Source organism: Centruroides sculpturatus, unplaced genomic scaffold (assembly GCF_000671375.1).
Source record: "Centruroides sculpturatus isolate CEXI.00-Female unplaced genomic scaffold, Cexi_2.0 scaffold152, whole genome shotgun sequence".
Lineage (NCBI taxonomy): Eukaryota > Metazoa > Arthropoda > Arachnida > Scorpiones > Buthidae > Centruroides > Centruroides sculpturatus.
Window position 1 is genome coordinate 753,597 of NW_019384348.1, and position 24,157 is coordinate 777,753.

Genomic DNA, 24,157 nt, shown 5'->3' on the forward strand with positions numbered 1-24,157 from the left:
TTTAAATATACCTGTANACTTTTATTAATATTTACCTTTAATTTAGCAATAATTTTAGAACATAATTTTGTATTATTTTAAATAAGGCTATATATCTAATAAAGAGAAGCAAAAATTCTTTTTCTTTTCTGGTAAATTATTCATTTCAGGTATTAATGGAATCTCAAAAATATTTTTGATTATTCAACTTTGGTAATTATCAGTATTTTCAATTCCAAATCTATTAATGATCTCACTATCTTACAAAATGGATAAATAATTATTAAAAATATTAATAAAATTACGGAAATTAAATTAATAAACTACAAGATCATTTAAAAATCAAATGATAACTCAAATAAATGATTTATTATAAATATATATATTTAAACATATCATTTTTATCATCATTACTAAAACATCAATAATACTTTTACTTATTGGGCAAGACACTACTAATTTGAAGATGGAGAGCATATATTTTAAATTAAATAAATTAAAAATTATGATTAAAAATTGCAGCCCGGCATTTTGACAATGTTTTTCGTTAATTTATTTAATAACTGTCTTCAAATTACAAAAAAACATCAATAATTTTAATCTTACTAGTCTTAAATAATGTAATGAATATGAAAACATCTATAACAAAATTTGATTTACCTCCTGTCTGGTTTAAAAATGGAAGTTCGTACTTCTTTAAGATACCGTGCCATTGTTTGTTCCAGAGTTGTGACTAACGGATGTCTAGGTGATATGGAAGCTAAAAGTTGGGCACTACGTGAATTGGAACTGAGATAGTCAATCCAAGCTGTTAAAAACTGTTTCTGTACAGCCTGTAAAGATAAAAATTCTTAATTTTCAGTTTTTTATTTTTATTTTTATATAGACTACAGATGAATAAACATACAGTTAAGCAAAGCTGCTGCTGCTATTTTGCAAAATGGTAATGACAATCAAATTCATTAGGTGAGAACAAATGATTTTTTGCATTCTGCTTTTACTTCCACTAGTGAATGTCTAACTAAACTAAGCTTTAGAGTTCTTCACAGAAAATAAGAACCAAATAAGTAACTCTTGGAATTGTGTCATAGGATATTAAGTTATTGAGATTTAGGAGGTACCATCCCAATGTTATATTTTTTTAGTTTTGCTTATCTTATAATTTACAGCTACAATGAATTGTAATAGTAAAACATTTTTATGTTTCAGATGGCATCTTCTAAATTAAATATCAGTAAGTGTCATGTTTTCAACAACTGATGCAGAAATGAAGGATATATGAAGTAGATTATGTGAGGGTTTTTATTTCCATTCTATTAATAGCAGTTTTCTGTGGAGTATATACTATTGTAGATTATCCACACAGACTTACAGTAATACAAATAACAACATTGAAAAATAATAATTATTAGTTTTTTATAATAACTATTTATTTTTTGTGTAAAATAACTACATCTCTATTGTTAAGGATATAGATACAAAAATGATTATTAACTATAAAGGAATAAAATTATTTAAAAACTGTAATTTTTCCTAATACTTGGATACATATTCAATATAGTCACTTGTTACACCAATAATAAGAAATAAATTCACAATTAAATGTCTAATCTGAGAAGTTATTTTCAAGAAGTGAAAGAGAACGATGCCAATCGAATTGTTAATTTCTTCCTATCTTGGCCATTCAATTACTCTCCAATATTGGAATATTTTACTTAAATGCAGACAAAACACCTAAACAGTATATATTATTTAATATTAGCACTTTTACAAATGTTTTCATCTGTTTATAACAGATGTCTTCTATATAATGCAGAACTAAACAAACAAATTAAAATTGAATATTCTTTTATGAACAAATTATGCTGATATGACTTGACCAATATCAGATTTTTTTTATCTTATTTTCTAAGTGCATGTTTTTCAAAGTATGGAATAAGCTCCTGGAGGATATGATGCAATAGTAAAAATTAGCAATTTAAAACTTTCAACCAGAAGATAAATCAGAATAAATCAGTGGATATTTTGCTACCATTTATAATATCTTATCATATTTGTGCAAAATGGTTTTTCAACTTTATAACAATTAAAGATGAAATATCAATGTTGACTAAAGTTGAAAAAGAACACTTTTTGGAACTACATTATAATTTTATTCACTCTTATCACTATCATCATTATGTTCATTCATAAGCATGCTATAAAAATTATAACAAATTCTTAAATTTAACTGAAGAAAAAGCCATTATACCAAACACTAATTTAGATTATTTTATGAAAAGATGATTATAAAAAGTTCTGTCAGGAAAGACAAATGCTACCAAAAATAGTTTGAATCACTGGTCTAGTAGGTATTACATTTTTTAAATTATTATTATTTTCACAAAATTTAATCTCTTGTAATACACATGTTTAGTAGTCAGTTTAAATAAACTTTATTTTAATATCTAAATTTTTTAATCTAGTTGATAACTGATTTACAATATAAATTCTTTGTAAAGGGTCTGGGCAGGAAAATAGGAAATTATAAATGGACAATTATTAACTTTTAAATATTTATTAATAAATTTTCATATACAAGATTTCAAACAACACAGTTTATCATTTATGTTTTGAAGATGACATCAAACAAGCAATACTCTTTGTATCTTCAAAGTATGTCATGCATATAGTCTATTGCAAAATTATAATCACACACACATTTTTGTAAATACAATCTATTATCTTATGGTCTTAATAGTATATTTATTAACTTTTATAAAAATCAAATAATTAAAAATAATAATGAATGAGCAATTATTTATTGTGACATCATCACAATGCCAGGCTGCAATTTTTAATTCATTTAATTTAAAATATATACTCTCCACCTCAAAATTTTAATAAAAAATTTTATGTTCTTTTCATGGAACATTTACATTCCATTTTCGTTTTCGACCTGAAGATGGCCTATTAATTGGGCTGAAAACATTTGTTTTTTACAATTATATTTATTTCTCAGCAAAAAAGGTGTTTTGTTTCTCTTTGTTTAATTGCTGAGCGCTTTTGATATTGATAATTTTTAAGTTGAAATAACATGACTTCAGGCTTGCATCGGAAGTTTGTATATAGTTAATCAGGGCCTCCTGCCCCTAAAGTTTCCAGACCCGGTCTCATCTTTCATCTATCTAACTCCATTCTCAAGACTAAGGATAGACAGACAAACAGACAAAAGTAGGAATTTATAGGTCTACAAATTTTTCAAATTGCAGCCCAATTAAAATAAAATCAATTTCTGACAAAAATATAAGTTTAAACTTGGCACGCCATGCCGTCAGTACGCCTATGCTTCACACGTTTGTCTCCTACTTGTGCCAATTCAATGGTGGTAGAAGTATCCTGGCAGAGAGCAAGATTGAAGTGGGCAAAAAATAATATGATGTTATAGACTGATGAATGGAAATAAATTATATTTTCTGGCCAAAAAAAGTGGAATTTAGATGGACCAGGTGAATTTTCCTACTATTTGCATGATTTGAGAAAAAGTGAGAATGAGTGGACACAAGGAAGAAAATCTGTAATGATATGGGCAGGTTTCTGATTGGATGATGCAATGAATTTAGTTTTCATTGATAACAAAATATTCAGAAAAATATCAAGAAATATTACATCAAAATTTAATTACTCTAAACTTGCTGTGGCTTTTCTTAATGACATGTTATTAACAGTTAAAAGTTGAAAAACCTCACTTCATCTGTGGGAGTTAAACTTTTTGTTCTTCCTAGTCTTATGTTTTTGGCATAATTCTCTCTTTGAGCTGAAACATTTCTTACAGCATGTACAGAGCAATTAATAGAAATTGAAATTTGCCTCAAAGATTTATTAGAACCACGCAAAAAGTAATTTCATGAATCTCTGTCTCTGACAATGTTGTTCCACAAGACATTGTTGAAAACTTTATTAAGATTGTTAAAATAGAAATAAGTAAAATAAGTAGGGTGTGTTTATATTTTTGCAACAAAACAAAAATTAAATTTATTATTTTTTTTAATTATTTGATTTTTGTAAAAATTAATAAATATACTATTAAGACCATAAGACAATATCAAATTTTTATATCAAATTTTTTAATTTTAATTTAAGTTTACAAAAATGTGAGTGTGTTTATAATTTTGCAACAGACTATAGAGAAGTGCACAACATATTCTTAGATGTGTTATTAATTGTATGATGAATTTGTCTCAAGAATTTCAATATTTTATGAACAAAAAAATGTGGTATATGAAGTTCATCCAAAAAATATTGAAACTCTTCAAGCAAAAATTCATCACACAATTAATAACACACCTGAAAATATGTTGTGCTCTGCTCCATGCATATTTTGAAGACACAGTGTGTCTGTGTATGAATGAAGGTCACTTCTTGATGTCATCTTCAAAATATATATGGCAAATATGTTGTTTGAAATCTTGTATGTAAAAATTTGTTAATAAATATTTAGAAGTCTAATTATAAACCCTGTTTTCCTTGCTGGACCCTGTATAAATAAATTTTATACAAAAAAAATTAATTTCAATTTCAAAATATGATAAGTAAAGCTAGAACATCTAGGACCTCAAAAACCATATAAGTTACAATTTTTATAAGTATTTATATGATTTTTAGTGCCTAGCTGTCATAACTCTAATGAAAGCATTAATTCTCTTACTAATCCATCTGAGAATATTTCTGCTTTAAATGTTCCAGACAAATTGTACATGTGACGAGCTAAAGCTTCTGCTATGATTTTCACATTCCTTGCAAGTTTATCAACATCAACTTTATCCCTGTAAATAAAAATTTTTTAATTAATGGGGAAATTACTATTATAATTATCATCTAATATTTTTATTGAAATATATCTAAATATCATTAACATTAATTTCAAGTTATCATCATCATAATCAGAAATCATATAATTCTTTCAAATACAATCAGAAATAAAAAGTTTTTCATAAAATTGAATACAAAAAATTTTTTATATATGATTAATTTGATATAATTATCTAATTTCTAATGTTCTCATTTTTACCAGAATTAACAAATGTTATTTGGCGTTAATAACTGATCGTTATTTTTGTTATAAAATTGTAAATAAAAAAATTAAGAACTAATTATTTTGGCTAATTTAAATATTTTGTTCATCAAAATAATTTGGCTTCATTTCTTTATGCAGTGCTGATTGATTACAACACAGCAAAGCATTTCTACATGAAGCACTATAATGTAGTAAATTGTTCTTAAACATTTGTTGAAATGGTGATACTGCAAAAAAAAATACAGCAGCTTTTTTTGTCTGCTACATATACAAAGAAAAATGGATGCTTGTATGTATAATGTGGTATTATGCTGTGGAAATAAAAATGTTGAAGTAACTGTTGATAAAAACATTATAGAAATATTAAAATCAGGTAAATTCACTTTTAAATCAATTGCTTTTGTGTGATTCAATTATATAAATTACATGAAAATGTATATAATATTCTAGCAAACCAGAGATGTCACCACTACTACTATCTCACTGTACATAAATCATAAATATAAACAAGTTTTAAGATAATAAATTTTAAGACAAATATTTATATACTTCATAATTAAGGAAAAATTCATATTTAATTAAATTTATATTTACTTTTAAACTGAAATTTTTTAGTTGAAATTACACTCATTATAAAAAAGGTTAAAGCATCAAGAAAGAAAGCATTAGAATGAAATAAAACAGAGAGTGTGTGTGTGTGTGTGTGTGTATTAATCATAAGTGATCATTAAGTGATGACAAAATGAATACAAATGGTCCATAGAATTTGGAGTAACATCATTCTTTATTGGCATCTTTAGTATGGTGTTGAATTTTCTCTGGCACAGATACAAGTCAATGTTCAGCTTAGAATTGAATCATACAGACACCTAATACTATCTTGTGCCAGATTTGTCCACAATTGTTGTAACTGGTCCTTTAAAGTTTTGCACATTTTGCAATGGTCATAAATGTCTTCAAAGCTGGTTCCATACATGCCGTATTATTAACAAGTCTGGAAATCTGGAAGACCAAGGAAGAACATCAAAACCTCACAAGGACTGCAGTGACACTTTTGCTATATATCTTATTTAAAAATTGTTGCTGTTTGAAGAAGGATAACACATGAAGTCTCAGGAAGACCACTGTGTTGTCAATGTTCTTCAAATCAAGACTAATTGTGATCGAGTATATGAAATAGCCCCCACACTATAATATAAGAAGTAATGTCTGTGTGCCACTCAACAGTAATGTTAAGTGACACACAAATGCAATAAATGAAAGATTAGTCTGATTACGAAATGGACTAATCATCCACCACACTTGCACAATGTGATCATCTGAGCTCAAACAAAAGCACTAAAGATAATTGGACTGTTTATTTTGGAAGTGGTGTAAATCCATTTTTGAAAAAATTGAGAAATTGCATAATTTACATATAATTTAGTGTAAAATTTTTATTTATAAACAATTCACACTTAGTATTTTATAATAACCATATGCTTTGATCAATTAAAAATTTGTCAGTAAATGACATTGTATAACCATTGATTATAAAAGTGGTTTAAGTCCATTTTCTGCAGTCTAATTAAGCACTTATGGGCTGTCCATAAATTACATTTGCATCTTACCAACAAAAGCACAATTTGATAGAATGGAAATAGATGAAAAGAAAAAAAACCATGTAATGAGCCTAAATGAAAAGCAGTGCCTAATGATAAGCTCATAATAATGATAAACTTATCATAAAATACTTTAACAAGTAAATATCTTTATTGTTGAAAATAAACAACACCATTTTATTTCTTGTTATTATTTATAAACAAAATTGGATTAATACAAAATATATTTTAAGTGATATTTAATTTTTCATAATTGAAATTAAATGATTTTTACAATTGACTAATTATGAAAATTGTGTAAGTCCATTTACAACCCATAAATATATATTATTTTAGTTAAATTTGCCTGAAAGAAATTTATATAATCAAATTACATAATGATAAATTAGTAGAAACATTGCCAGACTTGACATAATTAATTTATATTTTTGAATTGACTAATATGCTAACCTATAATTTTCTCGAAACAACAATAAATTGACTTGCACCACTTTTAAAATAAATAGTCCAATTCACTGTCATTGCACATCTGTCCTTGCTTTCCAGTCCTGACACACTGCATTGATTGTACTGGTGTTAGTGGCAGAGAATGTAGGGGACAGTGAGAATGCAGCTCTGCTTATGTCAGTTGCCTTGCAGTTGTTCAGTATGATATAGGTTGCCATATAGAATCCTATACATAATGCTGTATCATGGACAGTGATGTTTTTGATTCTCTCCATATGCAATGGTTTCCCTTGTGGTTGTTTGCTGTAGCAACAAGTGCCTTCCCAATGGTTCAACTGAACACACCATATGTCTGCCAAAGCATGAAATGATCAGTCTGCTTTGTTAACTTTCAAAATCCTCTTTAATAGTCTGTCAGTTGTTGATAGTGATGTTTTACGTGTAAAACATTAATATCAATCTTCCAGGCATCCTTCAACTTTCAGAACTCTTCTTAAAGTGAACACTCACTGTAGTACACAAGAAGTGCATTATGTTGGGCTGTAATCTGTTTTATGAGATAACTGCACCTAAGCCTTCTGGTAAAAATTTTGATGTTCCATTTAACACCAAACTGGCATAATTTGCATACCTGCCTAAGACATATTTACCAACTTTCATTTATTAATAAATTGGATAAGTCTTTCTGGATGCTTAACTTTTTTGACAATGAATATATATATAAATTTTATCATAAATTAAATTTGTACCTTGTGTCCAATATTGACATTCGACTAAGAAGTTTTGGTACATGCAACCGAGAAAGAGTGAAAGCTGGTAGACGTCTAATACTAAATCGTTCATGCTCCCATGCCAAGACTTCTTCAGCTAAATTAATTTTCTTATGAACCATACTAACATTCATTTCGGGATAAAGCCAATTTGCAACATTCTGTAACTCCTAAGTTAAAAAAAGAAAGTTTGAAATCATAAATTCAAGAATTCATTTAAAATTTGTTTCATAAATATTATAAGATTTTAATTTTAGAAATAAAATTAGAACTATACTATTACCTATTGTGAATTTCATTAGCGTGAATTTTAATGAACTCACATGTTTGTGTATTGATATTATCTTGGACATAACATATTAATTCTATAAAATCTTTTATTGTAAATTTAGCAATCTAAACATTAATAGAAAAGCATATATATTAAGCTTAATTTAACACTAATTATGTAAATATCTACAATTAATAGATTACTATGTACTTGAATAAAATGAAGTATATTAATAATAAAAATATACATAAAATTATTTTATATATATTTGTTATATAAATTCTCCATTATACTACATAATCATAAATAATTAGGAAACTAAAATTTATTATCTCATTATTATGTTTATCATAATATTGATAAATATCAGAATAAATCAATCACTCAAGCTTTATTATTTGATATAATGTATGTTATTACAAAGGGGGTTAAATAACATTGTTACATTAAGGTTGATATATGAACAAAAAGTTTATATAATTTATATAATGTTAACATGGCAAAACTGTCACCAAATAAAATTTGATAAATATCAAAATAAAATAATATTTGATTTACATTATATAACTTAATTATATTAACATTATATAACTGATGCAATGATATTATATTTTAAACAGATATTTGTTTTGTTTAAAATATAATATCATTGCATCAGAAAACTATCTAGAGTTTATCACAGAAGCAATTTGATAGCATCATTAGTGATAAATACATAGTATAAACAATAGTTGAGACAGAGCAATATAATGCTATATTCTATTTACAAATTGTCCTATATACTGGAAAAATATAAAATACAAGCTTTCTGAACCAAATTATATATATGCTTAGTATAAAGTTATTTCTTTAATCTGCTTTGGTTCTTAATAGCTAAACATATTATGAATATCTTATGTGGAAAAAAAAAAAAATATAAATCTGACAGTGAATTTCTTTCTTTAAATGAGACTTAAAATTTTATACTTAATTGAGACTTAAGTAATAGTAAGAAATTTAAATAACAACTTGTTTAGATATTTTTTGTATTATCATTGATTACTTATAATTTGAAAAAATTATTTGCAATAACTATATAAATTTTTCTTTTATTTTAAAGTATAAGATATAAAATTTGATTAATAGAACTCCTACCTGAACAAACTATGAAAATGTTAAAGCTTTGACATTTAATCTACTTAAGATAAATATGTGAAAAAATATAAAGTTAAAAAAAGTAATTTTTTAAAAAGTGAATCAATTCAATCACATTGCATATGTAAATGAAATATTAGTTAAGTCTTTTTCTAAGGAAAACCCAGTTTTATTGTATAATGATTTTGGACTAGAAGAAAAGTAATTTCAATGGCCAAACATGGTTTTTGAATCATCGTAGTTGGTGCTACAATCAGTGAAAGTTGTGGGCTTCATTTTTTTCATGGGAAACCCCCCAGTTTTACAGCATAATGTTTCTACATTGAAGGAATGTGTCCCCTTGCCTCTCATTTTCAAAGCGGCAACTGCAGCACTATCTATGATGATTCAAAAACCATCTTTGTCCATCAGAGTTACTTTTCTTTCAGTCTAGAATCATTATGCAATAAAACAGGTTTTTTTAAAAAAAGAACTAATTTTCAGAGATTACGATGCCATCTACTATAATTTGAAAAATTGTCCCAGATAAACCATACATAATTTTTAACATAGAATCCAAATCTGCTATGAAAAATAGGAGTTCCCATTTGAATTTAAAGTTGTCCCCTGCACCACCACCAGGGGTGGCAGGGAGGCTAAATTTTGTGGGGTTGAACTGTCCCCCCACCCAAAATACTGAGAGTTTATTTTAAATATTTTTTTGTACAATGCATATTTCTCAAGATATTTTACAGTATCAAATTAAATAAAACACCCTGTATATATTAAAATGGACTTTTTCTATCATGGCCATCAACCAATCAAGTAAAGCCTGAAAATATATTCAAATAGTGAATGCACTACTCATGACAATTAAATTTTAGAATTCTCCTGCATTGGACTGTTTAAGCTAGTGATCATATTTCTTATTCTTAGTGATAATTTGTTTTATTTGTCAGCTTCTTTTCAGTGTATGCTGTAAATAAAGTCACCTTTCTGTAATATTTCAATTTTCTAATAATGACTTATTTTAATATAAATATCATATTAAATCTTTTAAGTGTTTCCAATAATTTTCTTCAGTACATCCATCTAAACACAACATAATTATTTATTTTATTTTTTGCTATGTTTTAATTTCATATTACAAATTTACAAATAAAAATTTCTAATCTCTCTAATTTTCAAGAATATGATAATACCTCAGATAAAAAAATTAATAAAATAAAAGTTGCAATTTGCAATAAGGAAAATAAGCACACTGCTGTTTTTAATTCATTATCAAATCTTGCTTTTAAATTATTCTTATTGTTATTAAATACAGATTGTGTAATTAATCTATACTTTGTTAAAAGAACAAAACCGCTGATAAAATGTGAATTAGTTTCATCACAGTGTTAAATATTTCTAATATACCTTGTATAAAAATGATCCTGGGCTTCCATCCTTAGGTGGCTTTGATACATGTAAATACAATGAATCATCCGTTCCTATTGTATCTAAACATAATGTATACAGAGAATCTGGTAATAAACTGCCTTCTGCAATAAAAGAACATAAGCATATTTTGAAATAATTGTAATTTTTCCCAAAAACATTAATTTAATAATGAATAAATAGCATTCTAGCAATGTGATTCCAAACAGGTATACAAAATACATTACTTAAGAAATACATTAATGTCTATATTTCTCTACTGATCTAAAGCTATAATTCATCTAAATGATTGCAATAATTTTATAATTATCTAAAATCTATGTAATGGTAATTGTCAGGATCATTAACTAATCAAACAAACAATGTGTAATTTTTAAATATATAATGTTTTGGACCAAACTGCATAAATTTCATGTGGACTTTGGAATGTGCTCTTATAGAGTAGTATGATGAGAAGATTTAAATTGAAGTTCATTTTGAATATTGTAGAAGTTCTAAACTTGGAGGGGAATAATGAAGGATTTGTTATTCAAACTTGTTTTGTGACTCAGGAAAGTCAAATCTGCACTAAAAATAAGAACTATTTATAAGATGTACTCTAGAAATAAAAAGCTAGATTTTTGGAGAAGTTGAAGTTAGTCAACTTCAGATGAAACAAAGAAGTTCAACTAGGCTTAGGATGTAGTGGCTAAATGAAAGTCACAAGTTAGCTGTAACAGTAAAATAGTCAACTTATGTTACCAAGAAAAAATGATTTGAAGGAAATGTGCAACATGAACATAAGAATGTCATATATCCGCACCCTCCAGGAATTGCTACTTCTTCAGTTCTGTATGAGAACAGCATTAATTGTTTGTGACAGCTATATTGTACAGTACATACATTGTGAAACAGATTCTTGTTTTATTGCTTTTATATGCTAACTTGTATGCAATTAAAAAACACTAGGAATGTTTGTAACCAAAAATGAATGAAAATAAAGAATATTAATTATAATGATTTTATGTTTTATATTATTTCTTAAATCATTCTGAAATCACTTTTAATTAAGTATTCTAAACATAATCAATCAAAAATAAAACTATAGAAAATAAAAATATGATACACTAGCTGTGCCTGCATGGAATTCAGTTTGTGACTATAACAGTATCAGTTAGATGATATCTTTTAATTTATATGAATGTTTTAGGAACGCATACGGGACAAAAGATATTCATTATTTTAAGCAACAACAAATAAGCAGATGTTCAGCACAAGTTCGTACACGTGCACTGCGTATCTTGCTGATCACACGACTGCGCCACACAGTTACCTATCTCGTATACGTACGCGTCTTGCCCCTCACCACCTGCTGACACCAAAAATATAACACTTACCTAGATGATATCATTTAATTTATATGAATGTTTAACGGAATAATATACAGCCTATGTCCACCCTGAAAGTCCATTCTAAATATTGGTGAAAGAATTTTTGAAATTGGATGAGTAGTTTCGGAGATTACCTCCTACATCTAAACTTACAAACTTTACCACTTTATAATATTAGTATAGATAATAGAAAAAAACACAACAGTAAAAAACAATCTATCAAATTATAATAAACATAAAATTTTACTGCTATATTTAATATAATTTATTTTATACAATTCAATATTACTTTTCAGTGAGGAATTATATTTCTAAGAATATACTATAATCTTGGCCAATGTATGAATGAGACAAAATACACCAATTAAGTTTACTAATAATGAGATAGAGCAACGGTTCCCAACCTTTTTTCATTAGCGTACCCCATGGCATTTCCAACTTCCCAACAAGCAATGCATGCACAAATCTCGCACTGCCTGTTTGTAGAGTGTGTCGCCATTTTGAATTTTATTTTGACTTGGTTCTCGGTCCCCTTAGTACCTACAAGTCTGGTTTTTTTATGCGTGCATGATTTGGGTACCTAATACTTTGTGCCAAATTGCAACTTTTGACATGTCTCTAAGCCAGTAACACAGCAGGCAGTATGATTTTATAAACAAGACATAGTCTTGTCAATAAAAAATTAATAAAAATACTGAATAAATAACGAAAAAAATTACAGCTTGTAGAGAAAATCTGGAACTAGCTAAGTCTTTTTTCTTGCTAACAATAAAAAATACTTTTTATAAACAAAAGAATACTTTTCAAACAACACGTGGGGATATTGTTGAGAAATAATAATAATAACAGTAACACACCCCACCATCAAAAGTCCATAGCATAATCACACATAATGGTATTGACTACTACCCACTACTATTGACCGAAACATTTATTAATCTGTTGCATTGTACAATTGGCAGCATAAGTTTTTATTTCTATTTTTGCATTTTGAAATGTATAATAAAGTTTGTGATTGTTGCAAGGAACAATTTTTACCTAATAATTTTTTAATACTATTAATTTGTGATACATAATATATTATTTTTTTCTGCCATAATAACTAACTTTTTTCTGTACTCCTAAACAACCTATCGCTTACACAGGGTTGGGAATTGCTGGGATAGAGTATGGTACCTCTAAGTAATATGCATAGTCTGCTGTTCTTTAGCATATTGAAACTTTTTATAATAAAGTTATGTATATATTTATGGTAGTAAATGATAAAATAGATTAATAATACATATATTTTATACATTTCTGACTTACTAAACTTTTTATTATTTTTCTTTACATTTACTAGTTATATGGTTACCGTAATTTTTTGCTGTGTACTGCAAAACTCACAAATAATCAAATCTGCAAAAGTTGAAGTTCAAAACATAAATATCAGCTGAAAAACATTGAATCAACATGTGTGTATGTTTTATGAAGTTTGAGTATTAAAAACCAGAAAACATTATAAAGGAAAATGCTTGTAATAATTATCATGCATGAGTAGCTAATCTTTATTATAAAAATCTGTAAAATGAATAAATCACAAAAAAATTTACCAGAACTATCTATATTATCTTCTATCCATTTCTTACTTCCTTGGTAATTAAATTTTCCACCACCAGACAGAAGAAACAATAAATTAAATCTGAAATAAAATTTACTTAATTTTTAAAAAGTACATAAATACAAATAATTATTTTTTAAATGAAAAATTATTTTATTGTAATAGGAAAAAATATGATTTTTTTTGTCTGTAGATAGTTTTAATTTAAAAATGATCATTTGTTTTCAAACAATTCATCATATAAAATTAGTCTGAATATAAATTAAATTCAGACTAATTTTATATAATAAATTTGTTTGAAAACAAATGATTATATTTTTTAAATTAAAACTATCCACAGACAAAAAATTAATGAAAAGATAAATTAAAAAAATGTTTAAAACAAAATGAAGATAAATCTTCAAAAATCACTAATACTAGCATTTGAACACATTTAAATATATTTGTAGCACAGACCATATATTTTAATTAATGAACTATCTCAATATGTAAAAGTAAAGACGTTCTGTAATTGATAAAAGTTGCAATAATTTTAAAAATTAATTAATTAAAAATAAAATTACAAATATTAGAATTCTTTAAATACAGCAAATTTCTAACATATTATAAATCATTCATTTTTTAAATAAATAATCTTTATAAAATATTTTTACCTTGGATGAGTACGAGAACTAGTATACAAATGTGACAAAAGCCGAGCCAATTCCAACAATGCTGCCACTCCACTACCATTAGAATCAGCACCAAATGATAATGCCTATTTAAAAATAGTTTAATAGTTTATATTATTAACTTTATAAACTGACAAAACAGAAATTATGTACCATATTATTATTATTAACTTAATTAGTTCATAGCATAAATGTAGTATAATTTCCAACTGTTTTGTTTCTATAAAGTTAAGTTTTAAATTTGATCAGCAGAGCCAACTAGAGTTATTTGCCATAGTAAAACCAATGAATTGAATGACTTGTAAAAGGAGTTTGACATACAGTATATTACACTTGTGTGGAAAGGTGATATGACACAAATTTTTATATACTGTTTACTAGTCTTTTTAAACTACATGAATATTTAAAAAAGTGAAGAATGATAGAATAATCCACAAATAAAAGTCAACACTATTAGTTTTAAGTGGTCCTTGTTATAAATATACAGCTGAACCTGTCTATCTCAAATCTCACAGGAATGAGAAGCATTCTAGATATAGATGTTCCTGTAAAGTAAATAGTAATAGGTTTGACTGGAGGTACAGTATTTTGTGAACACAATAGCATGTACAGTACATACCTGTAAAATACTTTTGACATCCCTTAGCACAAATAGTTTGTCAATAGTTTCTGATGCCTGACTTCTTTGAGTGGGCAATTTTTGAAGCTTAACAACAGACATAAATGAATCCTGACTTGGATGCATTTATGGCTGGGACAAAGAACAAGTAAAACTTGTTCTTTGTCCCAGCATTAATTGCAACTACATACAGTATGGCACGAAATATTTTTCAATTGATATTATCAAAATGTAGTTGCTGAGCTTTGAATTTGTAATTGACACTTCAGTCCATAATTTGAGATAAAAGTTTTGGGAGAAAATTATTTCAGATAAACATGTTTGAGATTGATGGGTTCAACTGTGTTTTTAAAAAGAGTCATCTTTACAATTTTTTTTTTTAATTTTAAAAATAGACTAAAATATAAAAGTCATTAGTTTTTATATCAAGAACACACAGTTCAACATTAGATGCATTCTATAAATAAAAAATTCTTAGAAACTACAAATAACAAAACATCAGGACAGAGGAGGGGATCAAAATTTTCAAAATATTGGACTACGTGGTTGATAAATGTTCCCTGTAAGAAATACAAACCATAGTTATAAATTGTACATGTTAAATTATGGTTTGACTTATATAAAATTCAGGTTTTGCTCAGTCTTTATACAGTAATAACAATCATGGCTTACATATCAATATTTTAACTCTTAAAAGTCTAAAATATTAAAATCCGATTTTAAAGCAAAAATGAGCTTTGGAATAATTTTGAAAAAATTAAATTGGGCAAATATTATCAAATTTATTAGGTTGTAATTCAATAATTTTTTTATTCATTATGGAAACTTGGACAAACTGGGAAAAATGGGAAGAGGGAGAGTAAAAATTTCAATAAAAATACAAATGTAATTTGTAGACAGTCCCTTATTGTAATTTGAAACTATTATACTAGAAGTAAACAGCACCATACTACTTCCAAATGACACTAATAAACAGTATACTGTATAAATAAATTAGAAACCAATAAGTCCAGTAGCATTTGGCTTACTATTAATTCTTCAAATTAATAAAATTAATTAAAAGTGCAATCTTATTAATTAAAACATAATCTAAAATAAGTAAAATAGCAATAATTTAAATATTTAGTCTATTTTCTGTTTATTATACATTAAATTATTTTTTGTTACCATTGAACCAACTAAAGAATTAAATACATTGTCCTTACTGGGGCAATTCCAAATGCATCATAATGTGCAACCAATGCTACTGTTGGTAATTGTTCTTCTACGCCAAAACCTGGTAATTTACCCTAATATGAAATATAAAGTGATAATATAATTTTTTCTGAAATTAAGTGACAACATGTAAAAATTAAAATATTAATATAATTATTTTTTACCTGAATACTAGCAATTTGCACATCTGTTTGTGGTTTAGGAGAACTTCCAGTTATAACCATTTGGAAGCCACTTGTTGTAACAGAACCTATAAGTTCTGAATAATAAACTTTCAATTAATAAAATTTTAAAAATTAATATTTTACTTCTTATTACTTAAAATCTATTTAAAATACAACCCTTTATGAAACCATATGTAGATAAATATAAGAAAATATATACAGAAAATCCTTATTAATAGTTTGAAATCCCACTAGTTTGTAACTATACTTTTGTCCCTGCCATGGATATAGACATTTACGTGTTAATGAATTCGATTAGTTTGAAATATGGCTACTTCATAATTCAAAATGAAAATTCTGTCTAATCTGTGATTGATATGTTAAATTGTTCATTTAGATTGAAGTGCCTCCATACTATAAAATAACAATAGACCAAGAGCAACTCTAATCTGGTCAATATGGTTTTGCTTTTACAACAACATATTTTGTCACCTTACATATGGACTATCACTTTTTTCTCTTATTTCATAAAATGTAGATGGGTTTCGGGATTGCAAAATTGGGCTACAAGTATCAGATTGAGATATCTGTAGGGCTCTAGGCTACTACTACTTTTTGGGCCACTTTACTACCCGTGAACCTACCTGTGAGGTTCTCATCAGACATGTGCTGTTTATTTATATTATTATCATTATTATTATACATTATTAATTGGCAAAAATAGCATTCTGTGTAAGTAGCCATATTCCGTTTGCTTAATAAATTACATCAGTTACATGGCATTTGGGATATTGTACAGAAATATGTAAATCTCGGATAATTCTAAATTCAATAATTCGAAGTCACGAATATTTTGTCACCTGAATTTTGAACTAACAAGCATTTCCTGTATATCTTTATTTTATATTCTTTTCAGAAAAAGATAAATATACCCATATGATAACATTACAGTAGTACCTTGTAATTCAATGCTTCAAAGTTTGAATGCTAAATTTCAAAAAAATTTTGCTTCAAAGTGAAAAAATGCACTTGAAGTGTAAACACAATTATTATGCACCTACGCCATCTCTCACTTTTGTTCTTGCATTCAGCTTTTTTCTCTTTATTTTTAGCATGTTTGGTTAAATATATTGTATGTTATTTGTCAATTTTTAACAATTTCTTCCTGTAATTTTCTTCGTCCACAGTTTTTGGGCACCCCATATGTTTTATATCTTTTAGTTCAGAATTTCCAGAACAAAACTTTTTAAACCACACTTGACATGTTCAAGGTTTAGGCGTATCCTCCCCAATGTGTTTTTATTTTTATTGTATTTTATTTTTTTACTCTTTGTATAATGTTAGATTGTTTCTGAAAACCATAATGCATAATATGCCTGATATACTGATTTTATTCAAACAGAATGTACAGTAAAAAAGTTTAGAGCAAGTTAAACAAAAAAATACAATCTTACAAGCTGAAATGTTCATTTTCTAAATAAAGTTGCTGGAAGTACGAAACGTGTCATTGTGTGTGTGTGTGTGTGTGTGTGTGTGTGTGTGTTTATTTTAAATTGCATTAAATTAAATAATATTTTAATCTTTACATTATTATACAGTATTTATTTATTGTTTTCATGCTTTAATTTATTATTTGGGAATTTAATTGTGTTATTTTTACCTTAAATTATGTATATTTGCTGTTTTAAGTTTATTGAAATGGATATTGTTTAAGGTCTGGGAATGGATTAATTCATTTTCCATTATTTCTAATGAAAAAAACCTGATTGAAACTTCAAACAATTCAGAGTTCAAACAGCTTCCTGAAATGAATTAAATTCAAAGTATGAAGCACCATTATATTAGATTTTCTATTTTACAAAGTATTGTTTATACTAGTGATGAACAACCTTTTGTGGATGCAGGCCACAAGTGAACTTTGTAGGCTTCCAGCAAACAACATTACCTTACTCTCATTGTTTTTCACGAATTATATTTGTTGCTTGTTCTAAAGAACTTGATTCTTGAAAAATCATTCAATTCTTGAAAGTTCTCAATAACTAAAAGTATTCAATTTTGCTCCTGGTTAATTCCAACAAAGACTAAAATGAACAAAGATCTTGAGTTCAGAGACTCAAAGGTCTCATGACAAGAATGTCCCTCTTGTCACGATACATCTGAGTCTCTGAAAAGGTTCAAAACCATTTTAAATACATTTCTTGGGCTATGTGATGAGTTATACCTGAATAAAATTTTACTTATTTTCTACAAGCAAAATCTTAATTTTCCACTTTATCCAAGTTATGTTGTTCTTCATATCCAAAAACCTCTTCTGTTTCTGCATTAGATAAGTTTCTGGGTTTTAGTAAAATTTAACTCAGAAAATCACTATTCCAAAGAATTTTTTCTGCTTAGGTAGACTTCTGTTTTATTCAGGTTTGTTTAGATAGGTTTTACTGTATTCATATCAATTCATCAAAATCAAATATCATATAACTCTCAAAAAAATAAAATATCATATACTTTGAAAAAAAATAAAACAGATAGGAATTTTTACTGCTTACTGATGATATTTATAGTCAAGAACAGAGTTTAAGCCAAAAACATATTTCTATATAAAAATTAGTTTTTCTTCTGAAAAATCAGATATTAACAGATTGAAAAGAGAGAAAAATTAACATCTTAATAAGAAAAATTCCATTTCATATCTCCAAAATATACAATATTAAAGGAAAAAAGAAATTTTGTATTACGGGTACTTTGAACATTTAATAAAAAATGATACTTTAAAATAATGAGCAATGTTACATAAGTTTTGAATAATTTTAAATTTGCACCTGATGATAATGTGATGTTAACACATGTCTTCAACAGTCCACTTTTTTCATTACAAATAATTCAAAATATTCTTGATTGTAGTATAGGTACTACATATAAATTTAATTCATTCAAATATTTAAAAATTTCTATTCATCTTCAGAAAATTCTTACTTTAGTTGATTAACCAAATATTAAACATTCTAAATTTTCATTAATAATTTGATTTTGATTATTTTGTTAAAATCAATTATGAATCTCATAAAAATGAATAGAAATACTCAAATCCATTTTAGTAAATATAATTTGCTTAAATATTGCAAATATTAAAATATTTTCTGTTGTCTACTTGCATACATGTTAAGAGATTTGTGCTGAACACATTGTTTGAGTAAAGATGTTTTGGCCCTTCAAGGGCAAAAACATCATTACACAATGTGTTGAGTGCAAATCTACCTTCATCTGGAAATCATTATATATTTCTGCATTAGTACCGTATAACAAACCTACTCTAGAAATCCCAAACATATTGATAACACTGAGCTTTTAAATGATTAGTACTATACCTTGCACCAAATATTGTTCCTATTACATTTTATTCCCAATTTTTCATAATTTACTTTATCATTCTTTTATCCACCTTTGAAATCATTATACATTCAATATATTTCAATTAATATTTACATTCAAATTTTGATATTTACAAATTTAATTGTGTTCTTTTGGCCAATCGAATTTTACAATGGTATTTTTAAAATGTCCTAATTTACCTGAGGAAGACGTCTATGTGACATTGAAAGTACTTGTTTTTTATTATCGCTAAAGTGCATATATGTTAAAGAATAAAAAAAAATCGGAGTAAGTTATGAAACTTCTCATTTGACAAATAATTTTAATTTAAAATAAGTATTATATTTACCTTCAGCTGCAGTGCCAGCTCTTTCATTATTAGGTGATTTTTGAACACTGTTATAAATTTCTTCCATTTCAGGTGTTTCTTGAGTGAAATAAATAGGAATATTCACTTCTTCTTCTAATAATGTTCTTTCTAGTTCCATGATATGCTGTTAAATAATAATATAAATCAGCAATACTTTCTTTTAGTATTATCCATTAATTAGAAGTAATCCAAATAAAAGAAGTTCCCATAAAAGTCATTTTAATAAAAAGTAATTCATAATAAATATATTGAAATATAAAATAAATAGTAAACATAAAGTGCAATTTATCAAAGTTATATCTTTGTGCAATGAAACAAAAAATTACTGAATGTAAACAATGAATAATAAAATGGAATTAAATATTTATGAGATAATTTACAAAATTATTTTCATTCTTCTTATTTTATATTTTTGATAAGAATTTAAGCAACTATTTTTGCCATAGGAAACATTAGATTAATAATTTAAATGCATGTTATTGTATTGTTGGAATTATAAAGTTTAAACATGACCATACAAAGTAGACATTACTATTTATTTATTTTTTTAATGACAAATCTCAAAATTTACCAAATTTAGTGATCAGTGATAATTGTGATGCCTGCTGGACTAATCTTGAGTTGAGGAGATTATATATTTAGTATTATGGTCATCCAGTTCAGACTTTGAAGAATTCTTACTGACTCAGAAAAGTACAGTACTGTACCATCTTATATCAAAATGTTTCATTTTTGTAATTACAAAATTAAAAGTTAATGGACAATGTCAAAGAATATCTCATGCATATATTTTGTATCAACTGTATATACAGATTACAACCAAAAAACAAACCTTTAAAAAATCCAGCAATAAAATTTACAAAATATAAACATTTTCGATCAGTTTAACTGATCATCTTCAATTACGATAAAATAGAATGTGAATACAAAAATTTAAAAATAAATGATAACAAGAATTCTAAAATAAATATATAAATAACAGAAATCATAGTTGAGATTAATAAATAAATAACTACAGAAATAAAATACAATAAAAAGTAAAATAGACAAATAAATGTCCCTTAAATAAATGTCCCATTTTTGTGCACTTTAAAAAATTTCCAATTTTTTCAGATATCTCATAGTATGTATATTAGATGTGAGTCTGATGATGGTTGCCTGCTCCCATTGTACTTGTATGTCCTTATGTTACAAGTAAGCTGCCAGTGTTGTATTAATTGAGATTTTTATCAATTGTGTATTTATCTTCTTTGAGATATTGTAGTGGCACCCATGTTGATTTAAAACGTTGGTCAATTAACGGGATGGAGTAAATGCCCACAGTCGAATTACAGCTATATGGTTTCTTATCGACCAGGAGAGTGAAAGAATGGTAAACTTTTTGGACATTTCCATCTCTTGCAAATATGGCAAAATTTGGACCAAGGTATACAGGAAACCATGTTTTCAACCTATTTTAATTCCACATAACTCTGTTGATCCTCTTCACATCAAATTCACAGCCTTTAGATCCTTGATAAGAACACACCCACATTGTACCATGATACAGGACACCATAATGGAGCTGAATTACATCTTAAAGATTGCAGAACAACAGGGTTATCCAAAAGAAATGATTCAGAAATTGATCGCAACCATTCAAACATCAAAACGTCAGCATACATTGGCAGATCAGTAACAAAAAGTAGTTTTAAATTATATCCCAACTTTAAGAAGAATACATAAGAAAGTGGCCAGAGCTAATAATGTGGGGTTGTATATCGACACTGGAATACTGAGTTGTAACACATCCAGTTCAACAACAGAATGATAAAATAGATTAATAATACATATATTTTATACATTTCTGACTTACTAAACTTTTTATTATTTTTCTTTACATTTACTAGTTATATGGTTACCGTAATTTTTTGCTGTGTACTGCAAAACTCACAAATAATCAAATCTGCAAAAGTTGAAGTTCAAAACATAAATATCAGCTGAAAAACATTGAATCAACATGTGTGTATGTTTTATGAAGTTTGAGTATTAAAAACCAGAAAACATTATAAAGGAAAATGCTTGTAATAATTATCATGCATGAGTAGTTAATCTTTATTATAAAAATCTGTAAAATGAATAAATCACAAAAAAATTTACCAGAACTATCTATATTATCTTCTATCCATTTCTTACTTCCTTGGTAATTAAATTTTCCACCACCAGACAGAAGAAACAATAAATTAAATCTGAAATAAAATTTACTTAATTTTTAAAAAGTACATAAATACAAATAATTATTTTTTAAATGAAAAATTATTTTATTNGATAACGTGTTTGTCCTCTGGAAAAATGAGCCGAACGTTAACAATTTTTTAAACTGCATGAATGATAACACATATGGGCTGACCCTTAAACTTGATCAATAATCTACCACTAGCACACACTTCTTAGACATCAGCATTTATCTCAACAGGGGCCTGGTAGAAACGGGTTTATATTACAAACCCTGCTTCTTGCCATTGTTCATACCAACAAACTCAGCTGATCCTTACTCATACAAAATTGCAGCCTTCTGTGAATTAACCAGAGAGGTGTTTACGCACCATTCCAAATGGGAGGACACAGTGAGGGAGCAAGAACATCTCAAGAACATTGAGAAAAGGTACGGATACAAAAGGGACCTAATTTCTGGTTTAGCATGTGCCTTCTCCAACCAACAGGCCAGACACAGCACCCCTACTACCCAAAGGAATACCAACGGAACTTGGAATCTGGACCCTAACTCTATATGCACTGTAATAGAATACAGCCAACACTTACATACCTTATATAAGGAAATAGCGGGCAGAACAGGTATCAAACTGGCTTACAAAAGGTCCCAATCAATATTGTATTAAATGCTATGTTATTAAGAAATGTGAAGGACAAACCTGGTGATCTCAGAACCCCTGGTATGTACAGTGTTCCAGTGAGGGATTGACAGACTCCACAGGGATTCAATGTAAGAGGTTCCACCAAATGTTCCATTCAAAAAAGGGGCAAGGAAACACAAGTGAGATATCAACAACAAAAGGCACACCACTGCCCTAGCCATCTATGCCACATACCCGGAAGTACACATGGACATACCTAACACCAAGTTAATAAAACGGTCCTTTCATATTGACCACATTAGGACCCTGGAGGCCTAGAAATATACAAGGCCTGTCTGACAGGCAAGTGTGTCAATTTTAACCTGTCCTACATTGTTCTTGAAAATATTTGTGTTGACCTCATTGACTTGTGTGGGCGATCCCAAATATCTTCGTGTTTACATCGGAACGTTTTTGATACTAGATGTCGCTATGCGTCACAATTTTTATATTAAAACAAACTTTTAAAATATAATTTTTTGTTTCTATATTATTCAATATATTTATTTTGTTTGTGCAACATAAAAAAAATAATTTTTAACGATACAGTAAAAACAATTATTATTTAAAAAAAAAATTTTTTTTAGGCTTTACATTGACGAAAATTCAACATGGCGTCACAGGCAACAAATAAAAATTTCAACATCGAATAGGTTACGGACAATAATATGATATTGTACGCCTGATGGTACTTATGTAAGGATCATGGCAACAGTAACAATTAAACAACTCACATTATTTATGATTACGCAGGATCCTCAAATAATAAGAACATATGAGTGGCCTTACATGTATATATTGAATTCACATAAATGCTACCGTTAGGTTTAATTTTGATTTATGATCCAAAATTTTTAAATTTTAATGCATTTATAATTTGGTTCCATGCATTCCGTTTTTGGAATACAATTTGTTTAAGAACCTGAAGCAGATCTTGGGTAAGATCGAAAGCGTTAGTTCGATATTGTATTAAATGCTATGCTACCGGAATTAAATGTTTAGTAATGGTGTTCATTTATTATTGTTATTTGATAAATAAAACAGAAATTAAACAATAAAAAAAAAATGTCATTCACATCCATTTTGTATTTTAAGCAATTCTGTTTAAAATAACTGTTTTGTTTTGTTTATTTTATATGTATAACTACTATACAATAAACTTAACAAAAATAAAACAAAAGAAATGAGGAATAAATGAATGTTTAAGATGATAT

At 27.2% G+C, this 24,157-nt stretch overlaps 1 protein-coding gene across 1 annotated transcript in view; it reads right to left on the reverse strand.

The window, feature by feature from the left end:
• Positions 1-618: 618 nt before the first annotated feature.
• LOC111636853 (nicalin-1-like) overlaps positions 619-24,157 on the reverse strand; it is a 36,388-nt gene continuing 12,849 nt past the window's right edge. The window contains exons 3-11 of the mRNA XM_023382244.1: positions 20,029-20,173; positions 16,314-16,408; positions 16,140-16,223; positions 14,298-14,401; positions 13,637-13,725; positions 10,654-10,778; positions 7,833-8,023; positions 4,667-4,784; positions 619-812 (exon numbers count right to left, since the gene is read on the reverse strand). Coding sequence (XP_023238012.1) covers positions 636-812; positions 4,667-4,784; positions 7,833-8,023; positions 10,654-10,778; positions 13,637-13,725; positions 14,298-14,401; positions 16,140-16,223; positions 16,314-16,408; positions 20,029-20,173 — 1,128 coding nt within the window. The 3' untranslated portion in view covers positions 619-635. The remainder of the gene's footprint in view (positions 813-4,666; positions 4,785-7,832; positions 8,024-10,653; positions 10,779-13,636; positions 13,726-14,297; positions 14,402-16,139; positions 16,224-16,313; positions 16,409-20,028; positions 20,174-24,157) is intronic.